At 43.1% G+C, this 23,997-nt stretch overlaps 1 protein-coding gene and 1 non-coding gene across 2 annotated transcripts in view; both read left to right on the top strand.

Moving 5' to 3' along the window:
* LOC121545192 (WD repeat-containing protein 43-like) overlaps positions 1-22,957 on the top strand; it is a 41,768-nt gene extending 18,811 nt beyond the window's left edge. Inside the window, 11 exon segments of the mRNA XM_041855650.2 lie at positions 1,761-1,920; positions 6,721-6,807; positions 7,755-7,877; positions 9,187-9,327; positions 12,721-12,839; positions 13,316-13,379; positions 13,647-13,760; positions 18,077-18,140; positions 21,941-21,999; positions 22,208-22,310; positions 22,313-22,957. Of these exon segments, the coding sequence (XP_041711584.2) occupies positions 1,761-1,920; positions 6,721-6,807; positions 7,755-7,877; positions 9,187-9,327; positions 12,721-12,839; positions 13,316-13,379; positions 13,647-13,760; positions 18,077-18,140; positions 21,941-21,999; positions 22,208-22,310; positions 22,313-22,341 (1,063 nt within the window). The 3' untranslated portion in view covers positions 22,342-22,957.
* On the top strand, positions 8,926-9,062 carry LOC121545240. Its single transcript, XR_005996235.1, has one exon. It is a non-coding gene; the product is annotated as a small nucleolar RNA SNORA15 (small nucleolar RNA).
* Positions 22,958-23,997: the final 1,040 nt, after the last annotated feature.

Genomic DNA, 23,997 nt, shown 5'->3' with positions numbered 1-23,997 from the left:
TGTAAATAAGGTATTTTTGTCATTAATGGGAAGTGTGTAGAAGGGGTCTGAATACTTTCCGAATGCGTTGTATAGGCCGGGCTACATGAGGTTGTCATCCTATGATTTGCCTTACTGCACACAAGCTGGGCATCATTCACAAGTCATATCTTTCACAAGTGATGCTAATTGGGCACACATCAGACTAGTCTTGATTTACTCTTGTCTACATATGCTAAATAATGGGACATTTTGTTTTAGAATGGACCTTTTATCATGCACCTGTCTCGAAGCGGGGGGAAAAATACATGTAATCTATGCACTTAAATAGTGAATGAGGACGCTTTTCCAGTGGTTCATTTTCATGCTAGCCAGGTACGCTATACGCCTGTTGTAAAGAGAAGCAGTGTGCTAAATATTAGGAAAGTTGAGAAGGAAATGTAGTAGTCCTAGCCTGTAGAAAGCTGATGGAGCCTCTTTTTTTAAGAGGCTACCACTGTTTTCTCATGCAATTGCATAGCCTATAGAAATGTTGCGCAGCTCTCATGAAATGTTTGATTAGATTTTCGATTTGCATTGCTGTAAGTGATTAGAGGAACAATTGAGTGCTGCATACCTGGCAGTTAGCAATTTTGGTAGGCTACTAATGACCATAAGCAACATCAGAGCTTGGAGAAGCCTAGTTACCGTTACTAAATGGTCACATGGAATTTGACTGCGGTCATGACTTGTGACTGCCGGTGTGGCGGTAATACAGTCACCGTAACAGCCCTATCTGTGACCAACAGATGCAAGTCTGTATTCCCAGTCATGTGAAATCAAAATATTAGAGCCTAATTTATTTCAATTGACTTTCCACAGTCATATAACTCAGAATTTATTTTGGCATGTTTTCTTCTTCTCCCGGTTTATTAAAAAGTTATAATTTAGCATTATTCTTTACAATTGCGTTGTATTAATTGCGACACTGCCAAGCCGCGTCGCTTCTTGACACACTGCCTGCTTAACCCGGAAACCAGCAGCACCAATATGTCGGAGGAAACACTGTACAACTGGTGACCGAAGTCAGCGTGCATGCGCCTGCCAAAGGAGTCGCTAGAGTGTGACGGGACAAGGACATCCCAGGACAGCCAAACCCTCCTCTAACCCGGACGACGCTAAGCCAATTGTGCGGTGCCTCATGGGTCTCCCGGTCGCGGCCGGCTGCGACACAGCCTGGGATTGAACCCGGGTCTGTAGTGACTCCTCTAGCATTGTGATGCAGTGCCTTAGACCGCTGTGCCACTCGGGAAGCCCAGTGTAAAGAAATTCAAATGCAACAACCGCACACTCAGGTACCGAGAGGTGAGGCAGACAGGAGACTGTCAAATCAGCAGTGTTTCCCTGTCATCGCGCACTTTGACTGACAGGCGCCTGTCCTCTCAATAGATAGCTAGAATTTGCATATCGTTCATTCTAGCGGTAGAAGGCTCTGCAGACTTAACTGACTAGTGAATTGCAAAGTAGCCTACTTAATTTACGTGGAAAAGGTACCTGGTTGAAAACGATTCTGTAATGGACTGTATAGCCGATTGCTGGCTAGTGGAAAACAGTTACACTTCTTCTGATACCTAGGTGGTGTTCAGTTGGCATGAAATGGAAGGAAAAGGGGATGGGCCATCTAAACCTGTCCAATAAGAAACCATTTTGTGTTCGGTTGCTGACCGGTTTGTTACGGTGTGCCATGCTTACCACGACCCTGTTAGTTTTAAATGCCCTTCTCCACCTTTACTTTTCTGTAGGCCCTGTAAGAAGCCGCTGTCCCCCTCCTGTACAGTACAGATGTCTGGGGTTGAGGACAGCCCCATGCCCATTCCCTTGTTGGCCGCGGCCCTCACCACGGACACGCGCAGCCTGCTGCTTGCGTACGGCAACTACCTGCAGCCGGTCATGGAGAGAGTGGTGAGTGGGTCACAGTTCAATTGAATACACACTGTATTCTCCAACACACATTTTATTGTAACCTGTCAAGTAGACCTTTACAGCTGAATGTTGTAGTGCGGGTAGCTTATAAACGGTTTAGTCTTTTTTTAAAGGCCTACTGATATAATAGGCAAGCAATGTTCCCAAATTGAATGTTGTATGTGCTATGGCTTTTCAATGTACAGATCACACTTTAGGAATGTTTTTGCATTGGTTTCAGCAGAGTACTTTACTTTCTACCCAGTTAGAAAATGTGAAAGTTTGAAGAAAAAAAAAGATATGCGACCGCTGTGTTAATAAGGTGAATTGGTAGACCTCAATGACGGAATATTCTGCTAACATGCTACCTGTTGCTGCCTTTAGGCATTCATGAATTCTGTGTTAATCTCAGTAAATGCAGTCAGACGCCATGCACAAGTATCCTTTCACTTCTCCCTTGCCAAGGGCACATGCTGTCCTGCGCCTCACAGTCAAATGATTTATAGCACAGAAGAGAAAATACTACACATTTTTATTATTGTACAGTGCATTCGGAAAGTATTCAGACACATTTACTTTTTCCACATTTTGTTACATTACAACCGTATTCTAAATGAGTTTTTTTTTTTGCGCCACAATACCCCATAATGATGAAGCGAAAACACTTTTAAAAAATTTGTTTTTTAATTTTATTTAAAGAAAAGAAAAAAAAACGTATTTACTTAAGTATTCAAACCATTTGCTATGAGACTAGAAATTGTGCTCCGATGCATCCTGTTTCCATTGATCATCCTTGAGATGTTTCTACAACTTGATTGGAGTCCACCTGTGGTAAATTCAATTAATTTGACATGATTTAGAAAGGCACACACCTACAGTGGGGAAAAAAAGTATTTAGTCAGCCACCAATTGTGCAAGTTCTCCCACTTAAAAGATGAGAGGCCTGTAATTTTCATCATAGGTACACGTCAACTATGACAGACAAATTGAGAAAAATCCAGAAAATCACATGGTAGGATTTTTTTATGAATTTATTTGCAATTTATGGTGGAAAATAAGTATTTGGTCACCTACAAACATGCAAGATTTCTGGCTCTCACAGACCTGTAACTTCTTCTTTAAGAGGCTCCTCTGTCCTCCACTCGTTACCTGTATTAATGGCACCTGTTTGAACTTGTTATCAGTATAAAAGACACCTGTCCACAACCTCAAACAGTCACACTCCAAACTCCACTATGGCCAAGACCAAAGAGCTGTCAAAGGACACCAGAAACAAAATTGTAGACCTGCACCAGGCTGGGAAGACTGAATCTGCAATAGGTAAGCAGCTTGGTTTGAAGAAATCAACTGTGGGAGCAATTATTAGGAAATGGAAGACATACAAGACCACTGATAATCTCCCTCGATCTGGGGCTCCACGCAAGATCTCACCCCGTGGGGTCAAAATGATCACAAGAACGGTGAGCAAAAATCCCAGAACCACACGGGGGGGACCTAGTGAATGACCTGCAGAGAGCTGGGACCAAAGTAACAAAGCCTACCATCAGTAACACACTACGCCGCCATGGACTCAAATCCTGCAGTGCCAGACGTGTCCCCCTGCTTAAGCCCGTACATGTCCAGGCCCGTCTGAAGTTTGCTAGAGTGCATTTGGATGATCCAGAAGAGGATTGGGAGAATGTCATATGGTCAGATGAAACCAAAATAGAACTTTTTGGTAAAAACTCAACTCGTCGTGTTTGGAGGACAAAGAATGCTGAGTTGCATCCAAAGAACACCATACCTACTGTGAAGCATGGGGGTGGAAACATCATGCTTTGGGGCTGTTTTTCTGCAAAGGGACCAGGACGACTGATCCGTGTAAAGGAAAGAATGAATGGGGCCATGTATCGTGAGATCTTTAGTGAAAACCTCCTTCCATCAGCAAGGGGATTGAAGATGAAACGTGGCTGGGTCTTTCAGCATGACAATGATCCCAAACACACCGCCCGGGCAACGAAGGAGTGGCTTCGTAAGAAGCATTTCAAGGTCCTGGAGTAACCTAGCCAGTCTCCAGATCTCAACCCCATAGAAAATCTTTGGAGGGAGTTGAAAGTCTGTGTTGCCCAGCGACAGCCCCAAAACATCACTGCTCTAGAGGAGAACTGCATGGAGGAATGGGCCAAAATACCAGCAACAGTGTGTTAAAACCTTGTGAAGACTTACAGAAAACGTTTGACCTGTGTTATTGACCAAATACTTATTTTCCACCATAATTTGCAAATAAATTCATTAAAAATCCTACAATGTGAATTTCAGGAATTTTTTTCCCTCATTTTGTCTGTCATAGTTGACGTGTACCTATGATAAATTACAGGCCTCATCTTTTTAAGTGGGAGAACTTGCACAATTGGTGGCTGACAAATACTTTTTTCCCCCACTGTATATAAGGTCTCACAGTTGACAGTGCATGTCAGAGCAAAATCCAAGCCATGAGGTGAAAGGAATTGTCCGTGGAGCTCCGAGACAGCATTGTGTCGAGGAAAATCTGGGGAAGGGTACCAAAAAACAAGATTCTCTGGTCTGATGAAACAAAGATTGAACTCTTTTGCCTGAATTCCAAGCGTCACGTCACCATCCGTACGGTGAAGCATGGTTGTGGCAGCAGCATGCTGTGGGGATGTCTTTCAGCGGCAGGGAATGGGAGACTAGTCAGGATCGAGGGAAAGATGAACGGAGCTAAGTACAGAGATCCTTGATGAAAACCTGCTCAGGACCTCAGACTGGGGCTAAGGTTCACCTTCCAACAGGACAACGACCCTAAGCACACAGCCAAGACAACGCAGGAGTGGCTTCGGGACAAGTCTCTGAATGTCCTTGAGTGGCCCAGCCAGAGCCCGGACTTGAACTCGATCGAACATCTCTGGAGATACCTGAAAATAGCAGCAACACTCCCCATCCAATATGACAGAGCTTGAGAGGATCTGCAGAGATGAATGGGATCAAATACAGGTGTGCCAAGCTTTTAGTGTCATACCCAAGAAGACTCAAGGCTGTAATCGCTGCCAAAGGTGCTAAACATGTGAAGAGTTAAAAAAAATATATATATATTATCCATTTTAGAATAAGGCTGTAACGTAACAATGTGGAAAGTCAAGGGGCCTGAATACTTTCCGAATGCACTGTGTATGTATACAGTGAGGGGGGAAAAGTATTTGATCCCTTGCTGATTTTGTACGTTTGCCCACTGACAAAGAAATGATCGTCTATAATTTTAATGGTAGGTTTATTTGAACAGTGAGACAGAATAACAACAAAAAATATCGAGAAAAACTGTTATTAAAATGCAAATCAATTTATAACAATTTATGAGGGAAATAAGTATTTCACCCCCCTCAATCAGATTTCTGGCTCCCAGGTGTCTTTTATACAGGTAACAAGCTGAGATAAGGAGCACGCTCTTAAAGGGAGTGCTCTTTATCTCAGCTTGTTACCTGTATAAAAGACACCTGTCCACAGAAGCAATCAATCAGATTCCAAACTCTCAACCATGGCCAAGACCAAAGAGCTCTCCAAGGATGTCAGGGACAAGATTGTAGACCTACACAAGGCTGGAATGGGCTACAAGACCATCGCCAAGCAGCTTGGTGAGAAGGTGACAACAGTTGGTGCGATTATTCTCAAATGGAAGAAACACAAAAGACCTGTCAATCTCCCTCGGCCTGGGGCTCCATGCAAGATCTCACCTCGTGGAGTTGCAATGATCATGAGAACGGTGAGGAATCAGCCCAGAACTACACGGGAGGATCTTGTCAATGATCTCAAGGCAGCTGGGACAATAGTCACCAAGAAAACAATTGGTAACACACTACGCCGTGAACGACTGAAATCCTGCAGCGCCCGCAAGGCTCCCCTGCTCAAGAAAGCACATATACATGCCCGTCTGAAGTTTGCCAATGAACATCTGAATGATTCAGAGGAGAACTGGGTTGAAAGTGTTGTGGTCAGATGAGACCAAAATGGAGCTCTTTGGCATCAACTCAACTCGCCGTGTTTGGAGGAGGAGGAATGCTGCCTATGACCCCAAGAACACCATCCCCACCGTCAAACATGGAGGTGGAAACATTATGCTTTTGGGGGTGTTTTTCTGCTAAGGGGACAGGACAACTTCACCGCATCAAAGGGATGATGGACGGGGCCATGTACCGTCAAATCTTGCGTGAGAACCTCCTTGCCTCAGCCAGGGCATTGAAAATGGGTCGTGGATGGGTATTCCAGCATGACAATGACCCAAAACACACGGCCAAGGCAACAAAGGAGTGGCTCAAGAAGCACATTAAGGTCCTGTAGTGGCCTAGCCAGTCTCCAGACCTTAATCTCATAGAAAATCTGTGGAGGGAGCTGAAGGTTCGAGTTGCCAAACGTCAGCCTCAACCTTAATGACTTGTAGAAGATCTGCAAAGAGGAGTGGGACAAAATCCCTCCTGAGATGTGTGCAAACCTGGTGGCCAACTACAAGAAACGTCTGACCTCTGTGATTGCCAACAAGGGTTTTGCCACCAAGTACTAAGTCATGTTTTGCAGAGGGGTCAAATACTTATTTCCCTCATTTAAAATGCAAATCAATTTATAACATTTTTGACATGCGTTTTTCTGGATTTTGTTATTGTCTCTCACTGTTCAAATAATCCTACCATTTAAAATTATAGACTGATCATGTCTTTGTCAAAGGGCAAACGTACAAAATCAGCAGGGGGTCAAATACTTTCTTCCCTTATATGTGTGTATGTATATGTTACTAACCATTTGTCTCCCATATAGGAAGTGAACACAGCAGAGAGACATGTGTGCCTGACCCGCGATGTCCACACCACCATCTCCCTCTCCATGGAAGCCACTGTTTCCAAGGTAAGGCCCGACGGATGCCATTTTGGTATTTTGCGCTGTTCTAAATGGCATTGGCTTATTTCTGGTATGTTGCTCAATTAACTTACTGAACATGTCCAAGCATGAATTTGTCTGTCCATATTTGTCTTTCAACATTATGTTTTAATAAATAAATGGGTCCTTTGAAATGGTGGTGTTTTGATAGGTAAAAATTGGAGAACAGTCAGAAATAACTATACTGAACAAAAATATAAACGCAACATGTAAAGTGTTTCATGATAATCCAGCCACCTGACAAGTGTGGGTTATCAAGAAGCTGATTTAAACGGCATGATCATTACAAAGGTGCACCTTGTGCTGGGGAAACTATGCCACTCTAAAATGTTCAGTTGTCTCACAACGCAATGCCACAGATGTCTAACATTTTGAGGGAGCGTGCAATTACATGCTGACTGCAGGAATATCCACCAGAACTGTTGCAGAGAATCGAATGTTCATTTCTCTACCATAAGCCTCCTCCAACGTCGTTTTAGAGAATTTGGCAGTACGTCAAACCGGCCTCACAACCGCAGACCATGTGTATGGCGTTGTGTGGGCGAGAAGTTTGCTGATATCAACGCTGTGAACAGAGTGCCCCATGGTCGGGGTATGGGGAAGGCATAAGCTACAGACAACTAACACAATTGCATTTTATCAATGGCAATTTGAATGCACAGAGATACCGTGACAAATGATGGTCACAATAGATACTGGCAGGTTTTCTGATCAACCACTTTTTTTTTCTAAAGGTATCTGTGATAAAAAGATGCATATCTGTATTCCCAGTTGTGAAATCCATAGATTAGTGCTTAATACATTTTATTTCAAGTTGACTGATTTCCTTATGAACTGTAACTCAGTAATATCTTTGAAGTTGTTGAGTGTTGCCCTGTATATTTTTGTTCAGTATACATACTCTTGTCTTTCAGGTGAAAACCCCAGTAGTTAACGCCAAGAGCAAAGTTCTAGTCCCTGGTCTTCCCGGTCACCAAGCGCCGGTCAAAGCATCCTTGGGATCCGAGAAGAGGAAAAAGGGCACAAACACCAAAGAGGTATGTCGACAAAATTGTTGTACATAAACCTTGACTAAAACCGTCAAGGCCTTTCAATGTTCAACACAACCTCCAGATAGTGTTTGTTGCACAAAAATACATATATTCAACCTGCCCCTCTCAATTCTGTTGGCGTTTGCAATAAAAACCTTTTGGAAACTCAGAACATAAATCTTGTGTAATTGTATCGGATGCTCGACTAAGTTCTCGGGGCAGACCTGTTACAGAAGATGTTAGAATGAGGAGAGTTTTATTTATATTTTTTTACTGAACATTGTGCAAATGTCAGCAACATGCTGAATTGTGAGTAACTTACATTTAAATATAAAAAATGGCAATACAAACTAAAATACAATAAACAATATCGGCCAAAAGACCCATTCTGAAATTTGAAAGATGCAAACACCTGCAAAATCGTGATATGTGATCAGTGACGATCTGCGCACCAGAACAAAGTTCATCGTTAGTCGTTGCATCCCAGAGTCTGACAGACGCTATGATACCAGTTACATTAGGTGCGTCTGTCCATGAGAGATTAGATTTTAAGCGATGACCTGACGGTGTTTCACTCAGCAATATGTTTAAATAATCATATGTACCATTTAGCATACGCTTTTAACCAAAATGTAGTCATGCGTGCATACAACTTATGAATGGGAGTTCCTGGGAATCAAACCCACTATCCTGGCTTTGCAAGCAATGTTCCCTCATTTTTTTCTGCTGACCACAAACTTTAACGCTGTGAAAATTTCTGCCTACAGCAATCTTTTGCATAGTTTGTTTTGTTTCGGTATGTTTAATTGAAAGCGGCTAATATTGTGTTGACTCGATCATATATCCCATAGTAAAGGGAAACGTAGTGTTAACTGAGGGGAAACTCTGAACGTCACTCAACTTTCTAATCTCGTGCTTCTCTGTGCGGGCTGATATTTATTCCGCGCGGAAGTCCCAGGGGAGCTGCACGCCCCGCGCACAGTTTAGAGGGAACATTGGTTGCAAGCGCTATGCTCGAATAACTGAGCTACAGAGGACATGTTGCTGCCATTAGGCATGGACGAATTCTGTGTTACTCTGTCAGTAGTAAATACAGTCAGACACCATGCAAAAGTATCCTTTCACTCCTCCCTTACTAAGGGCGAGTGCTGTCCTGTGTCTTACCCAGTCAACGGAGGAGTGAATACATTGTAGCACAGCAAATATAATACTATATAGCCCTGTATCTCTTAGCATCAAACTGCTAGTGTGTTGCCTCCGTCATTTACTTCACTGTTAACCCTTCCACTGCTACTCAACCTTTTTTCCTCTCCAGATGTCAATAGAGGAGCGACTGGGAGAGATTGACTTGTCACTTGAGAAGGGGGGCGTCAAGGGAGCCCCCTCTCTGCAGACAGACAACTTTGCGGTGCTGCTGGTGCAGGGTCTGGAGAGCAAGGACGCCAACATCCTCAATGTGAGTGGACCCTTTTATTTGTGAAAATATGGCCTCCGATATGCCAAGATAAGGCACGAGCAACATACACCGCAACACGATCCCTGTGGTGTTCATCAAAATTAATGATTTTCCTGATTTGGGTGTTCGTAATATCAAAAGGCTCCAGTGATCATGTGATGTCGAAACAACATTTTTTCACTATAGTATTGATTGTTAATGCTTGATGTGAATGCTTTGGGGTCTTAAGGAAAAGGATGTACATGAGTACATGGCACTATTTACCTCTGTCAATTCCCTCAGTTTAGAGGTGGCATAGACGGTTTGGTTGTTCAGCAACAAAACCGACGCGTGCGTAACTATGGGGAAAAATAGATTGACAACATGTAAACTACAGTGCGTTTGGACCCCCTGACTTTTCCCACATTTTGTTACGTTACAGCCATATTCTAAAATGGAATATATTATTTTTTTCATCAACACACAATACCCCATAATGACAAAGCAAAAACAGGTTTTTAGACATTTTTGCAAATTTATAAAAAAATAAGGAACTGAAAAAGTATTCAGACCCTTCACTCTGTACTTTGTTGAAGCACCTTTTGCAGCGATTACAGCCTTGAGTCTTCTTGGGTATGACGCTACAAGCTTGGCACACCTGTATATTTCTCCCAATCTTATCTGCAGATCCCCTCAAGCTCTGTCATGTTGGATGGGGAGTGTCGCTGCACAGCTATTTTCAGGTCTCTCCAGAGATGTTTGATCGAGTTCAAGTCTGGGCTCTGGCTCAGACAAATCCTGCTTTGTCTTGGCTATGTGCTTAGGGTCGTTGTCCTGTTAGAAGGTGAACCTTCACCCCAGTCTGAGGTCCTGAGCGCTTGGAAGCAGGTTTTCATCAAAGATCTCTCTGTACTTTGCTCTGTTCATCTTTCCCTTGATCCTGACTAGTCTTTCAGTCCCTGCCGCTGAAAAACATCCCCATAGCATGATGCTGCCACCACCATGCTTCAACGTAGGGATGGTGTTGGCCAGTTGCTATTTTATTTAACCTTTATTTAACTAGGCAAGTCAGTATAGAAAAAAATATTATTTACAATGACTGCCTACACCGGCCAAATCCGGACGACGCTGGGCCAATTGTGCGCCGCCCTATGGGACTCCCAATCACGGCCGGTTGTGATACAGCCTGGAATCGAACCAGGGGGTCTGTAGTGACGCCTCAAGCACTGAGATGCAGTGCCTTAAAACGCTGCGCCACTCGGGAGCCCAGGTTATAAGCGGTACCTGGTTTTCTCCAGATGTAACACTTGGCATTCAGGTGAAAGTTTAAACTTGATTTAATCAGACCAGACAATCCTATAGGTGCCTTTTAGCGCACTCCAAGCGGGCAGTCTTGTGCCTTTTACTGGAGTGGCTCCCGTCTGGCCACTCTACCATAAAGGCCTGATTGGTGGAGTGCTGAAGACATGGTCGTCCTTCTGGAAGGTTCTCCCATCTCCACAGAGGAACTCTGGAGCTCTGTCAGAGTGACCATCGGGTTCTTGGTCACCTCCCTGACCAAGGCCATTCTTCCCCGATTGCTCAGTTTGGCCGGGTGGCCAGCTCCTGGAACAGTCTTGGTGGTTCCAAACTTCTTCCATTTAAGAATGATGGAGGCCACTGTGCTGTTGGGGACCTTCAATGCTGCAGAAATGTTTTGGTGCCCTCTACGGACAATTCCTTCGACCTCATGGCCTGGTTTTTGCTCTTGACATGCACTGTCAACTGTGGGACCTTATATAGACAGGTGTGTGTCTTTCCAAATCATGTACAATCAATTTAATTTACCACAGGTGGACTCCAATGAAGTTGTAGAAACATCTCAATGATGATCAACTTAAAAAGGATGCAGCTGAGCTCAATTTCGTAACAAGATGAAACTTGCTGAAATGAGCCACCTACGATTCCACACATTGCAGCTTCTTGTCATTGTTGCTAGTGAGGGTGTGATGTTTAAACTAATTTGGGGTCATAAAAAAAATCCTAACCGAAAAGCTTTTTCGAAATCGCAGTACAGTTAACCCAAAACTACCACTAACATAGCGTTTCCCAAACTCTGTCCTGGGGACCCCAAGGGGTGCACGTTTTAGTTTATGCCTTAGCACTATACAGCTGATTCAAATGATCATCGCTGGATGATGAGTTCATTATTTTAATCAGCTGAGTAGTGCCAATGTAAAAACCAAAACGTTGCAACCTTTGGGGTCACTAGAACTGCGTTTGGGGAACGCTGCACTAACAGGTCCCCATCCTAATAATGGCACAACAATTTTCACTAATACGTAACCAACAATGCTGTAAGGAGGAGATGTGCGTCTTTAAAATAGTTTGTCACGGATATAAAGCTCTCCGCACGTCTTCGTCGTGAAGTTGGAAAAACGGCAGTGTGACAGAAGCAATGTCCTTTATGGCAATACTTTAATTTAAAAAAGCAAACTTTGCGAGGTGGAAATGAGCTACAGTGGCAGTAAGTATGCTGAAAGGGAGGCACCGTGAGACCAAACCCATTGCTGACAGAAGGGACTGAGTGAGAAAATCACAGCGCTGATTACAGAAATAAGTGCAGTTGATATACAGTATTTGTCAATGGTAGAGGATGTCCGCGTCAATAACCTAATGGTATATCTAGAACCTAACTACAAGATGCCATATCGATAAACAGTGATGGCCCTGATGGAGAAATTGTACAATGATTGCTCTGCAAGTACAAAGCGCAAGCTCTTAAAAACCATACTTGGCGATAACACATTGTTGGACATTGATGAATATGCCGACTTGTATCACTGCAGCGAGCCATCACATTGATAAGAAGTGGGACATGAAGTCACATTTACTGAGAACATCAAGGAGAGGCACACAACCTAAAATGACTATACCATTTGTTAGAGTGGGTGGGGGACAGCAGTAAAGTGAGCGCACCTGGTAGGTAGCCAAGACTGCGGTAGATTGAACTGCATTGCCCCCTAGGGGTCATATGCAGGACCATATCTGAATTGTAAATGCACATTTTATAAAATTATTTAAAAAATAATAATAATAAAAATGGCAGTTTAAACATTGAGAATCTTTGCATTTGTTACATCCCTAGTTGCTATCTGATGTTCAGAATCTTAAATCACGGCTTCCGCCCCCATCGATGGGCGTGCATCATTTTCATGACGTTGTCAACCAACCAGTCTTGAGATCCTTGTTTTATTTCTATCTTATTGTGTGAAGGTAAATTGGTTATAGAGTTTATTGGTCAGTGAGATCCCTGACCGTTCCGCCTCTTATTGTCAGTGACATCCATTTACAATTGCCGTACTTGATAGCACTTCCAACTTCTGGTTTCTCTGACATCTATTCTCTGATGTTGATCTCTCCTCCGCCCCACAGAATGTGTTTCAGACCCGGAAGGACATCTTAATAAAGAAAACCGTTTCCGGGTTACCTATCCCTGCTGTCTTGCCATTGGTGGAAGAGATCACCAAGAGAATGCAAGGGCATCCATACACGTAAGTGAACACCCCAGAATCGGTTTTCATATCAGATATGATCAGATCTTGATTATATTGCATTCTCATTGATGCTAGACGAAGACCATATAAATTGTGCCGTTAAAATCTGTATTTATGTTTTAGTAGGCGTTCTTAACCAGAGCGATTTACAGGCGCAATTAGGGTTAAGTGCCTTGCTCAATGGCACGTCGGCATATTTTTATCCTAGTCCGTTCAGGGATTGGAACCAGCAAACTTTCGGTTACTGGCCCAACGCTCTTAACCGCTAGGCTACCTGCAAATCAGGATTTTGTCTGTAATATCCATGTGTTCAGTACCACCTTGGTAACTAAGCATCTATATTCCCCTTGGGTTGTTTTTAGTTAAATCCAGCGGGCATCATTCCTAAACCCTTCACCCTGATATTGTTGCCCAAAGGGAACCTAATTGCACCCCCACTCAACTAGTCTCTCCTCTTCCCATTTGTCCTACAGGGCTGTGCTGATGGTGCGATGGCTCAAGGCTGTTCTCATGCAGCACACCTCTTACCTATCCTCGGTGAGTCTATCCCTGGGTGTCTTCAGCTAGCTTCAAGCCCAAAACATGGTTTGTTCTGGGGAATGTATAACGGCAATACGGTTACGCTCTGCTAACCATTAGCTCACAAACTTTTGTAGAGTTAAGTTTTGTTTTTGTTTATTCAACAGTATATACTTATACACTCAGATTGTTATTGACACAGGACCAATGTTTATACTTCCTCAAAACGAGGAGTGGTTATTTTTTTAAATATTGATCTATGTATGTGTTCTTTCCCCGTACCAGTTGCCAGACCTGGTGTCTCAGCTGGGAGTGCTGTACCACATGATCGAAAGCAGAGTCAAAATGTTCCACAAACTGACCAAGCTGCACGGCAAGCTCTATCTGCTCATGACACAGGTACGTCTTGGCACTCGTAGTGTAATGTTAGTTTTTTTTACTCCACAGTTAATACCAGTGCTACTCCCAAAAACTACAGTGGGGACAGGGTCCGGAACAAACTTAAGCTGTGTTCGAATACCCATACTAACATACTGTATATTACATACATAATGAGTGTATATACTACATACTATAAGTCAATTTTAGTATACTGTAAACTAATGGTATGCTTTCAGTTGAGTGTTGTAGTGCTTCGCCTGTCTACCAGAAGTTGATGCTGTTGCTATGCAACTTCTTGCTCGCTTGTTAGCAAATTACTAGCTAGACGTCTTAAGACTTCATTAGCAATGTCCATTGAGAATGCACAACGACTATACCACTTAGGTAAGCAAAGAATAATCAAGTCAACAAATGTTGGGTTGTTAGTTAGATGGCATATAATTAATATACTGGGAAGTTCGCTGTATTAATAGTCAACTAACGTTAGGTAGCTAAAATACCGGTACATACAAGCAATTGCTGTAATGATATGCTATGCGGTTCGTAAGGCTAGCGCAGCTAACAATTTGTCAGCCAATGTAACTTAAAGTAATTACTTTAATACATTGCTCAACATTTTAACATTTTTCATAATTAGTTAAAGCAATGAATTTGTATCCGCTCTCGATTGAGTATGGCTGCAAATATTCCGCCATTTTCTTCAAATCTGAAAATTGTGAAGCCACTCCCATTTTCTGAAGAATTGCATTATGGGCCCCAAAAGCACGGAAATAGTGTCCACTGCTTGTATACTTCGTATTTTGGCGAATGTTGTACGACATCCGGGAACTTTTGGCAAACTAACTACAGTACCAGTCAAAAGTTTGGAAACTTGCTCATTCAAGGGTTTTCCTTTATTTTTACTATTTTCTACATTATAGAATAATAGTGAAGACATCAACTATGAAATGACACATTTGGATTCATGTAGTAACCAAAAAAGTGTTAGAATATAAAATATATTTTGATTTGTTTAAGTAGCCAGCCTTTGCCTTGACAGCTTTGCACACCCTTGGCATTCTCTCAACCAGCTTAACCTGGAATGCTTTTTCAACAGTCATGAAGGAGTTCCCACATCTGCTGAGCACTTGTTGGCTGCTTTTCCTTCACTCTGCGGTCCAACTCATCCCAAACCATCTCAATTGGGTAGAGGTTGGGTGATTGTGGAGGCCAGGTAATCTGATGCACCACTCCATCACTCTCCTTCTTGGTCAAATAGCCCTTACACAGCCTGGAGGTGTATTGGGTCATTGTCCTGTTGAAAAACAAATGAAAGTCCCACTAAGCCCAAACCAGATGGGATGGCGTATCGCTGCAGAATCCTGTGGTAGCCATGCTGGTTAAGTGTGCCTTGAATTCTAAATAAGTCACTGACAGTGTCACCAGCAAAGCACCATCACACCACCACTTCCATGCTTCACGGTGTGAACCACACATGCGGAGATCATCCGTTCACCTACTCTGCGTCTCACAAGGACATGGCGGTTGGAACCAAAAATCTCAAATGTGGATTGATCTGACAAAAGGACAGATTTCCACCTGTCTAATGTCCATTGCTTGTGTTTCTTGGCTCAAGCAAGTCTTCTTATTGGTGTCTTTTAGTAGTGGTTTCTTTGCAGCAATTTGACCATGTAGGCCTGATTCACAGTCCCCTCTGAACAGTTGATGTTGATATGTCTGTTATTTTAACTCTGAATCATATATTTGGGCTGCAATTTCTGATGCTGGTAGCTCTAATGAACTTATCCTCTTTAGCAGAGGTAACTCTGGGTCTTCCTTTCTTGTGGCGGTCCTCATGAGAGCCAGTTTAATCATGGCGCTTGATGGTTTTTGAGGCGGATTGACTGACCTTCATGTCTTTAAAGTAATGGACTGTCATTTCTCTTTGCTTATTTGAGCTGTTCTTGCCATAATATGGACTTGGTCTTTTACCAAATAGGGCTATCTTCTGTATACCTCCCCTACCTTGTCACAACACAACTGATTGGTTCAAACACATTAAGAAGGTAAGAAATTCCACAAATTAACTTTTAACATGGCACACCTGTTAATTGAAATGCGTTCCAGGTGACTACCTCATGAAGCTGGTTGAGTGTCAAGAGTGTGCAAAGCTGTCAAGGCAAAGGGTGGCTACTTTGAAGAAATATAAAATATATTTGTATTTGTTTAACACTTGTCTGGTTACTACACGATTCCATATGTGTTAGTTCATAGTTTTGATGTCTTCACTATTATTCTACAAAGTAAAAATAAAGAAAAACCCTGGATTGAGTATGTGTCCAGGCCTTTGACTGGTACTGTATATTCATACTATGACCAATAAGCATACTAGATACTCATTTTACGTTACAAATAGTGTGGTTAGTATGAGTATTCAAACACAGCTCTAGTCTACTAGTCAAGGGCTTGATGATAGGTTGACTAGTTGAATATAATAAGTTCGCACTACAATAGCTCAAATAACTTAAACTGGCTAGGGTGCTCGGAGAGGTTTGGGAAACATCTTGAGATGGATAAGACAGTGATGCCACTTCTACCCTGTATCGAAAGTGACTGGCCTTTTTGGTGGCCAGGTCATTGATAGAACGGGTGTTTCCATTCAAGCCAATGATGACATAATGGGTGGGCTGGTGGAAATTGCGAGTGTACCCATAAGAGCATAGCAGGAAGTAAAATACAGTGCATTCAGAAGGTATTCAGACCCCTTCACCTTTGCCACATTTAGTTACATTACAGCCTTATTCTAAAAATGGATTACATTTATTTGTTTCCTCTGCAATCTACACACAATACCCCATAATGACAGTGAAAAAGGTTTTTATAAATTTTTGCAATTTTATAATCAGACCCATTGCTATCAGACTAAATTGAGCTCCGGTGCATCCTGTTTCCGTTGATCATCCTTCAGATGTTTGTACAACTTGATTGGAGTCCACCTGTGGTAAATTGATTGGACATGATTTGGAAAGGTGCACACCTGTCTATAAGGTCCCTCAGTTGACAGTGCATGTCAGAGCAAAAACCAAGCCATGAGGTTGAAGGAATTATCCGTAATGCTCCGAGACAGGATTGTGTCGAGGCACAGATCTGGGGAAGGGTACCAAAACATTTCTGCAGCATTGAAGGTCCCCAAGAACACAGTGGCCTCCTCCATTCTTAAGTGGAAGAAGTTTGGAACCACCAAGACTGTTCGTAGAGCTGGTCGCCCGGCCAAACTGAGCAATCGGGGGTGAAGGGCCTTGGTCAGGGAGGTGACCAAGAACCCGATGGTCACTCTGACAGAGCTCCAGAGTTCCTCTGTGGAGATGGGAGAACCTTCCAGAAGGACAACCATCTCTGCAGCACTCCACCAATCAGGCCTTTATTGTAGAGTGGCCAGAAGGAAGTCACTCAATAAAAGGCACATGACAGCCCGCTTGGAGTTTGCCAAAAGGCACCTAATAGACTCTCGGAACATCAGAAACATCTACCTTATGAAACCAAGATTTAACTCTTTGGCCTGAATGCCAAGTGTCACGTCTGGAGGAAACCTGGCACCATCCCTACGGTGAAGCATGGTTGTGGCAGCATCATGCTGTGGGGATGACTGAGCTTGAGAGGATCTGCGGTGAAGAATGGGAGGAACTCCCCAAATACAGGTGTACCAAGGTTGTAGCGTCATACCCAAGAAGACTCGAGGCTGTAATCGCTGTCAAAGGTGTTTCAACAAAGTACTGAGGAAAGGGTCTGAATACTTGTGTAAATGTGGTGTTTTCGGGGGGTTTTAAATACATTGACAACATTTTCTAGCCCTTTTTTTGTTTTGTCATTATGGGGTGTTGTGTGTTGATTGATGGAAAAAACTATTTAATCCATTTTAGAATAAGGCTCTAACGTAACAAAGTGGAAAAAGTAAAGTGGTCTGAATACTTTCTGAATGCACTGTGTTAAAATATATATGCTGTGTTTTGTTGATTCAACTCAACTGACATTACAAAAAAGGCATTCCATTGCCACATCAGTTAACATCATTTGAATGAACATTCTACATTACCATGAAAGATTGCATCACAATACCAGGCAGCCATTGCTAGTGTACCCATGATTTGACCAGTCAACTACCAGGGTTAGAGGTTCCAAACCTGTTCTATTTCTGTGTGCTGCTGCATTGTTGCCAAGGCCAGTGTTTCCCATGACTATCAGCAGTCCTGTGCTCAACATGACAATGCCGTCATTGGACAAATGAAACTGTCCATTCAGCTTTTCCCCCACCTGTGGCAACTGCTGTCTCCTAAAGCGTTTTTCTCTCTCGCCAGGTGGTGAAAGGTGACAGTGGTAACACAGACGTGGACCACAAGGCCAAGCTTGTCTACGAGGAGGGTAAGGGCACACTGTTCACTTTTTTCTTTTTATACCTTTATCACTGTCAATTAAGCAAAATATGTAAAGAGGATACAATGTTTTGAAAACAGGATAAGCAGGATAGCAATGGGGGGCGGGGGGTCTCTTACAATTTGCATTCCAGCAGATTTGCATACCCTGAGTTACACTTGCCGATGTGCTGAACGGCAGGCCAAAACACGACTGCCTCTCTTGCTGGGCAACCAGCGAACAGCGATGGTACACAGTTACACTCATTACAGCACTGTATAAAATGCTTTCTTGAACCGCATAAGAAATTGGCTTTTGATTAAATAATTAGGGCCGGTAGCTAGTTCCTATTAGGGCTGGGGGATATGACCAAAATATCACTAAATGTTTTAAAGTTTGGACGGTGTTTAACAGTTTTATGTTTCTGAATAATACATGTTCTAATTATGGTTAATGAGTAGTAGGCTTGGGAGGTAAACTGTATATACCGGGGTATTTGGAAATAGCCACGGGATGGTTTTTCAATACATTTTAATATTTGCAGGAACTTTTTAAGTAAATACCTGCCGACAACTTGAGTGGTACGTTAGGAGCTAAAGCAGATCGCGTTCATTTCACGTCACATTATTTTACATTCTGAAGCTTACCATAGTTCCCCAGAACAGTTGAGCCAGTCAGGTGTTTTAAATAGCACAATGGGGAAAGCGGGCGCAGCTGAGTCCAGCTGTTTGACAGTTTTTTTTTTTTTTTTTTTTTGCTTCAATAGTGATCTGGGACGTGCAACTATAGTTTTCCGTCACAGAAAATACATTAGTGCAACACATTCGCTACAGGGAGACAGGACGGACAGCTGATTGTCCTCGCAGTGGCAAACCACGTGTAACACCTGCACAGGATCGATACATCCGAACATCACACCTGCGGGACAGGTACAGGATGGCAACAACTGCCCGAGTTACACCAGGAACCCGCAATCCCTCCATCAGTGCTCAGACTGTCCACAATAGGCTGAGAGAGGCTGGACTGAGGGCTTGTAGGCCTGTTGTAAGGCAGGTCCTCACCAGACATCACTGGCACCAACGTCGCCTATGGGCACAAACCCACCGTCGCTGGACCAGACAGGACTGGCAAAAAGTGCTCTTCACTGACGAGTCGCGGTTTTGTCTCACCAGGGGTGATGGTCGGATTTGCGTTTATCGTCGAAGGAATGAGCTGTACACCGAGGCCTGTACTCTGGAGTGGCATCGAGGTGGAGGGTCTGGGGCGGTGTGTCACAGCATCATCGGACTGAGCTTGTTGTCATTGCAGGCAATCAACGCTGTGCATTACAGGGAAGACATCCTCCTCATCCTGACATGACCCTCCAGCATGACAATGCCACCAGCCATACTGCTCGTTCTGTGCGTGATTTCCTGCAAGACAGGAATGTCAGTGTTCTGCCATGGCCAGCGAAGAGCCCGGATCTCAATCCCATTGAGCACGTCTGGGACCTGTTGGATCGGAGGGTGAGGGCTAGGGCCATTCCCCCCAGAAATGTCCGGGAACTTGCAGGTGCCTTGGTGGAAGAGTGGGGTAACATCTCACAGCAAGAACTGGCAAATCTGGTAGAGTCCATGAGGAGTTTCACAGGGTTGTTAGCCCCTTTGATGTTCCACGAAATGTACTTGATGGTATTATTCCGGCCACCCTGACCACTCCATTTATACAACCCTGTCATTAGAGAATAGAGTGGAAAAGCAATGAATATCCAAAAAACCCAGGATAACCTGTCTGAGTAATACTGTACTCCCCCACCCCAGACAATACCTCCCCAAATGAGGTACAAGCCTAAATATAACATGTTTTCTTTGCACAGTTTGTCTGTGAGAGTGCGGTGTTAAACCCAGAGATGCCCTTTAAAGTAGAGTTCTGTGTTAGTGACTCAAGCAGCAAAAAAATTTAAAATTAAAAGTGAAACCCATGTGCAAACAAAATTAGAAAAGCACCATGTGTAGATGTATAAAATTATATTCCCAGTCTTATAACATGTATTGAGGTAGAAAATAAATAACATTTATCAAGGCTCTCAGCCAAAAACCTCTCATTTGAAGTAAGCAAATCGTAGTAAAATGACCCCCCCAAAAAAAAAGAAACATCTAGTTGGACGATGTGACAACGTACAGCCAAGACCACAAAACGACGTCTGTGCAACTTTGAACGTTTGCTGGGTATAAATGATGTTCAAAATATTGGAAGTGAAGAAGTGGAGCCTTGGAACATTTACTGTTTGCTGGGTCAAGACAAACAGATGCGGTAAACAAATAACCACTTATTTTTGGGTTAATAAGATGATGTAAACAAACTCAATAGGTCAATGAGACAGCATGGAAAACAAAGGAATTACGTAAACCCTTAATAAAATAAAAAATGACAATGCTTTTAAGGCAGGCACACTAGATGATCAAAACATTTGATCACATCAAATAAGGCTGAGTGGGTTTTCCAACTCCTGAACTATACCGGAATAGTGCAGTTATAACTAAACATAGTTATACCACAGGTGGGCTACTTACTTACTATCCACAGTTAGCAAGCAACAGTTGCTGATCTATGAGCAAGTTCAAGACTTCTTGATGTGGCGTTGAATGTGAGCCATAGCCATCTTCTCATGGAAAAAGTGCACTCGACGAATGCCACGGGGCCTCTCACCGTCCCGGGGCTTTGGGCGCAGTGACCGGTGGGCACAATCAGGGGCTTCTCATCCATGGCGAGAACATCCTTCAGCAGGCTGGAGACTAAATCCGTGGCGCGTGACATTTCCGCTGACTCTGGGACAGATACCAGTCTCAGGTTATTGCGGCAAGAAAATCCCTCTAAGCTCACACAGCTCTCCTGTACCTTTTTTTCCGATCCGCAGCAGCCCCCCTGGTAAAGTGCGCGTCCTCGGGCTCTCCGTCTCAGAGAGCGGTGATAAAAATGGGTCTTGTATGCCGGGTTTTCTCATTTGTGTTTTTGGCCTTATGTTTCGTCGACATGCTGACATTTGAAAGCAAAGTAGTCTTGGGTATTACGGAAAGGGATCACCAAACGAATATTTGAGAATAAATACAGTTTTGCTGCAAAATTCACAAACTTTAAGAATACTGCGGGAGCAAATGGAAAACACGTCAGTCGCACATTGCGGCCCCCCTGCGAATTAACTTTTGAAATGAAAAGTAGCTTAGTTAATATGAAGTGGAAAAAGTAGCCGGCTGAAAATGTGTCTTAACAGACTGATGAGCCGGCGCTAATGGAAAACACTGGTATTTTATTATTATTTTAATCCCTTTTATAATGATCGGGACCTGTTAGTGGTAGGGACCTGCACTGTGATTTTGATTTTGTGGACTAGGGATTTTTTTTCTTAATGTTCCATCCCAAGTTAAATGTTACCTGTGTAAATGCGCTCTAGCTGACGACCTGTATATATTTGCTTTAGCGACTAATCACATCAAGCAGCCAGTCGAGATCCCCCGTCACAGCCACTGAGTATTTAGCTCAAGTGCGTCGGCAAAAGCAAACAGGCCCTGAATGTTGACTAATTCTAATGCGAATATGGACATTTCCCCCAACAGCATTTTAAGAGAAATTGGTGCACTTCAACAAGGGGCTTTGGTACAGTTTAGTCCCTCCCACCTCTCATTTGTCAGTCCTATTTCTCCAGCTGTCTCTCCCCTCTTCCTGTGTTATGACTCCTCTCTCTATGATGTAATAAAGCTGTCAAGTGGTTCTGTAAAGTGTCTCGACTGTGGCTGTGACTGACTGTTTTGTCTTGTCCCTCCGCTCTACAGAGTCCTCTGACGAAGACAAGGCTTCAGGTGATGAAGGTCTTCCAGACGAAGATTCTGATGTAAGTGGTGCTGATGAGACACAAAAGGGCTGTGGGTGGGAAGGAATACAGATGGATTGTTAAATGCCTACTGAAGTTTATTCGACAAGGTGTTGTAAAGCACATACACATTCTCACAGATCATTACGTTTATTGGTAGTTTTGACGCGTGAACTGAAGTTTTTCACTGAGTTGTGGGGTTGACCTGGGAAATGTGTGGTCTGTGCAGAACTGGGAGGAGGATGGCATAGAGGATGAGACTATGGAAGACGAGGAGGATAAAGAAGAGCCGGAGGAAGTCATGAGGATGGAATCCAAAGCGAACGGTGATTCCGTCATGAAAACGAGAGCGAGGAGGAGTGACGCGCAAAGGAAACCAATCTAACAAAAACACACAAAAATGGACCTGAGATTTATATGTACTTTCATTTTATTTTCATGCTTTGATTTTTATTGTCGGAACAAAAATGGTTTTACAAAAAAAATAACTCACAATGGACAGGCAGTGGGTGCGCGTGACCATGTGAGTGAGGCCACTCATGTCGGTTCCCGGGACAGCCACTAGGGCGGCAATGTTATATCCCCACAACCAAGCTGAAAGACTCATATTTTGAAACTGTTCCAGAGATTCAAGCCCCACGCTTCTCTCCCCCTCTCCTGCTTTCTCCACTTTTCCTCAGTGGTTCAAGAGTGTGACCCCCCCCCCCACTGTGCTTGTTCCAGAGAAAAGGTGGCCTTGTTGCCTGACATGGGGTTGATCCCAAATGGCACCATATTCCTTACATAGTGCACTACTTGCTCTGGCCTGTAGTGTTCGTCAAAATTAGTGAACTATATACGGTGCCATTTTGGATGCAATCATGGCTAATAGATCATGTCCCCTCGCAATGTAAATCTGTATGAAAGGTGCAGTGTTTGTATGCGTCCCCAGCTACCCACCAGAATCCTTGGGGATTAAATTAAATTCTTCTGTAAAGTCTCCAACTGAACCCTTTGTTTTTGTTTGTCCTTCACTCCTTTGTGCAATGAGTTTTTCGGGGCATGGAGGTTGTGTCCACTGCCTATAATCATAGCCGGAGGGGCGACCAGAGAAAAAAGAATGAACTTTGCTCGATTAGGTGATTGAATGGCTTTTCAAAATGGCTGCCATGTCTAAATGCATAGAAGGTGGTCAGAAAGGGTTATTCTTTGTTCATTATTGTTCAACAAATTTAATTGAAAATCAGTTTCTCTCCTTGTTCACAGCTGTTTGATGCTAGTTTACTTTTTCTTGACAGGAAAATGCAACTGACAATGTGAATGTTCCTTGATGTAGTTTAGCACTTTTTCTTTTTTTTTAGGGGGTAGATCAGCTTTAATATTGCAGATAGATTGTAACTTCCATCTATGTAATTGTCTGCATCACTTCCAATCCCCCGTGTTTTTCTTCTCTCGCATATATATCCTTTAAAAATATATATATTTCCCTTTATTACTTTCCAACCCCACCACCCATTCCCTAATTGGAGTAAACAAGTGAACAATGCTTACGCCTCTACTTCCAGCTAATACATACATTTTATGGACAGTCAATTTTACAATAATTCTATTTTGTTTGTTTTTACTCCTGAACTTCCTCTACCCTCAACCTCTCCGATCATTTTCATGATGTCCATCCGGTTTGCTTCTATATGCCATATCTTTCTAACTGTGTTCTTTCACAAAAGTGTAGTTTAGCACTTTGTGGGCAGACTAAAAGTGGAATTGGTATAAATATGCTCATGGTACCTCGATTTACAGGTTGGTTATTCAAAAAAATGCCACAAACCCTTTTTAGCGACAAAGTAGTAGTACAAATGAAACAACCTCCTGACGGGGGTAATATTTGGGGCTGAGATGAGCAGGGTTGCACATGGGTATAAGGACTAATATTAGGTTATCTGCTCTGTAGAGGACTAAAGCCAGATTTAATAATACTCAATTTGGACAGACATTCTTGACAGACGAGGTGGAAAACGACAACTGTTGAACCTACTAAAA

The sequence above is a fragment of the Coregonus clupeaformis genome, chromosome 29, assembly GCF_020615455.1.
Source record: "Coregonus clupeaformis isolate EN_2021a chromosome 29, ASM2061545v1, whole genome shotgun sequence".
Lineage (NCBI taxonomy): Eukaryota > Metazoa > Chordata > Actinopteri > Salmoniformes > Salmonidae > Coregonus > Coregonus clupeaformis.
Note: the sequence above shows the minus strand (reverse complement) of the source record. Positions and strands in the feature narration are given on the sequence as shown.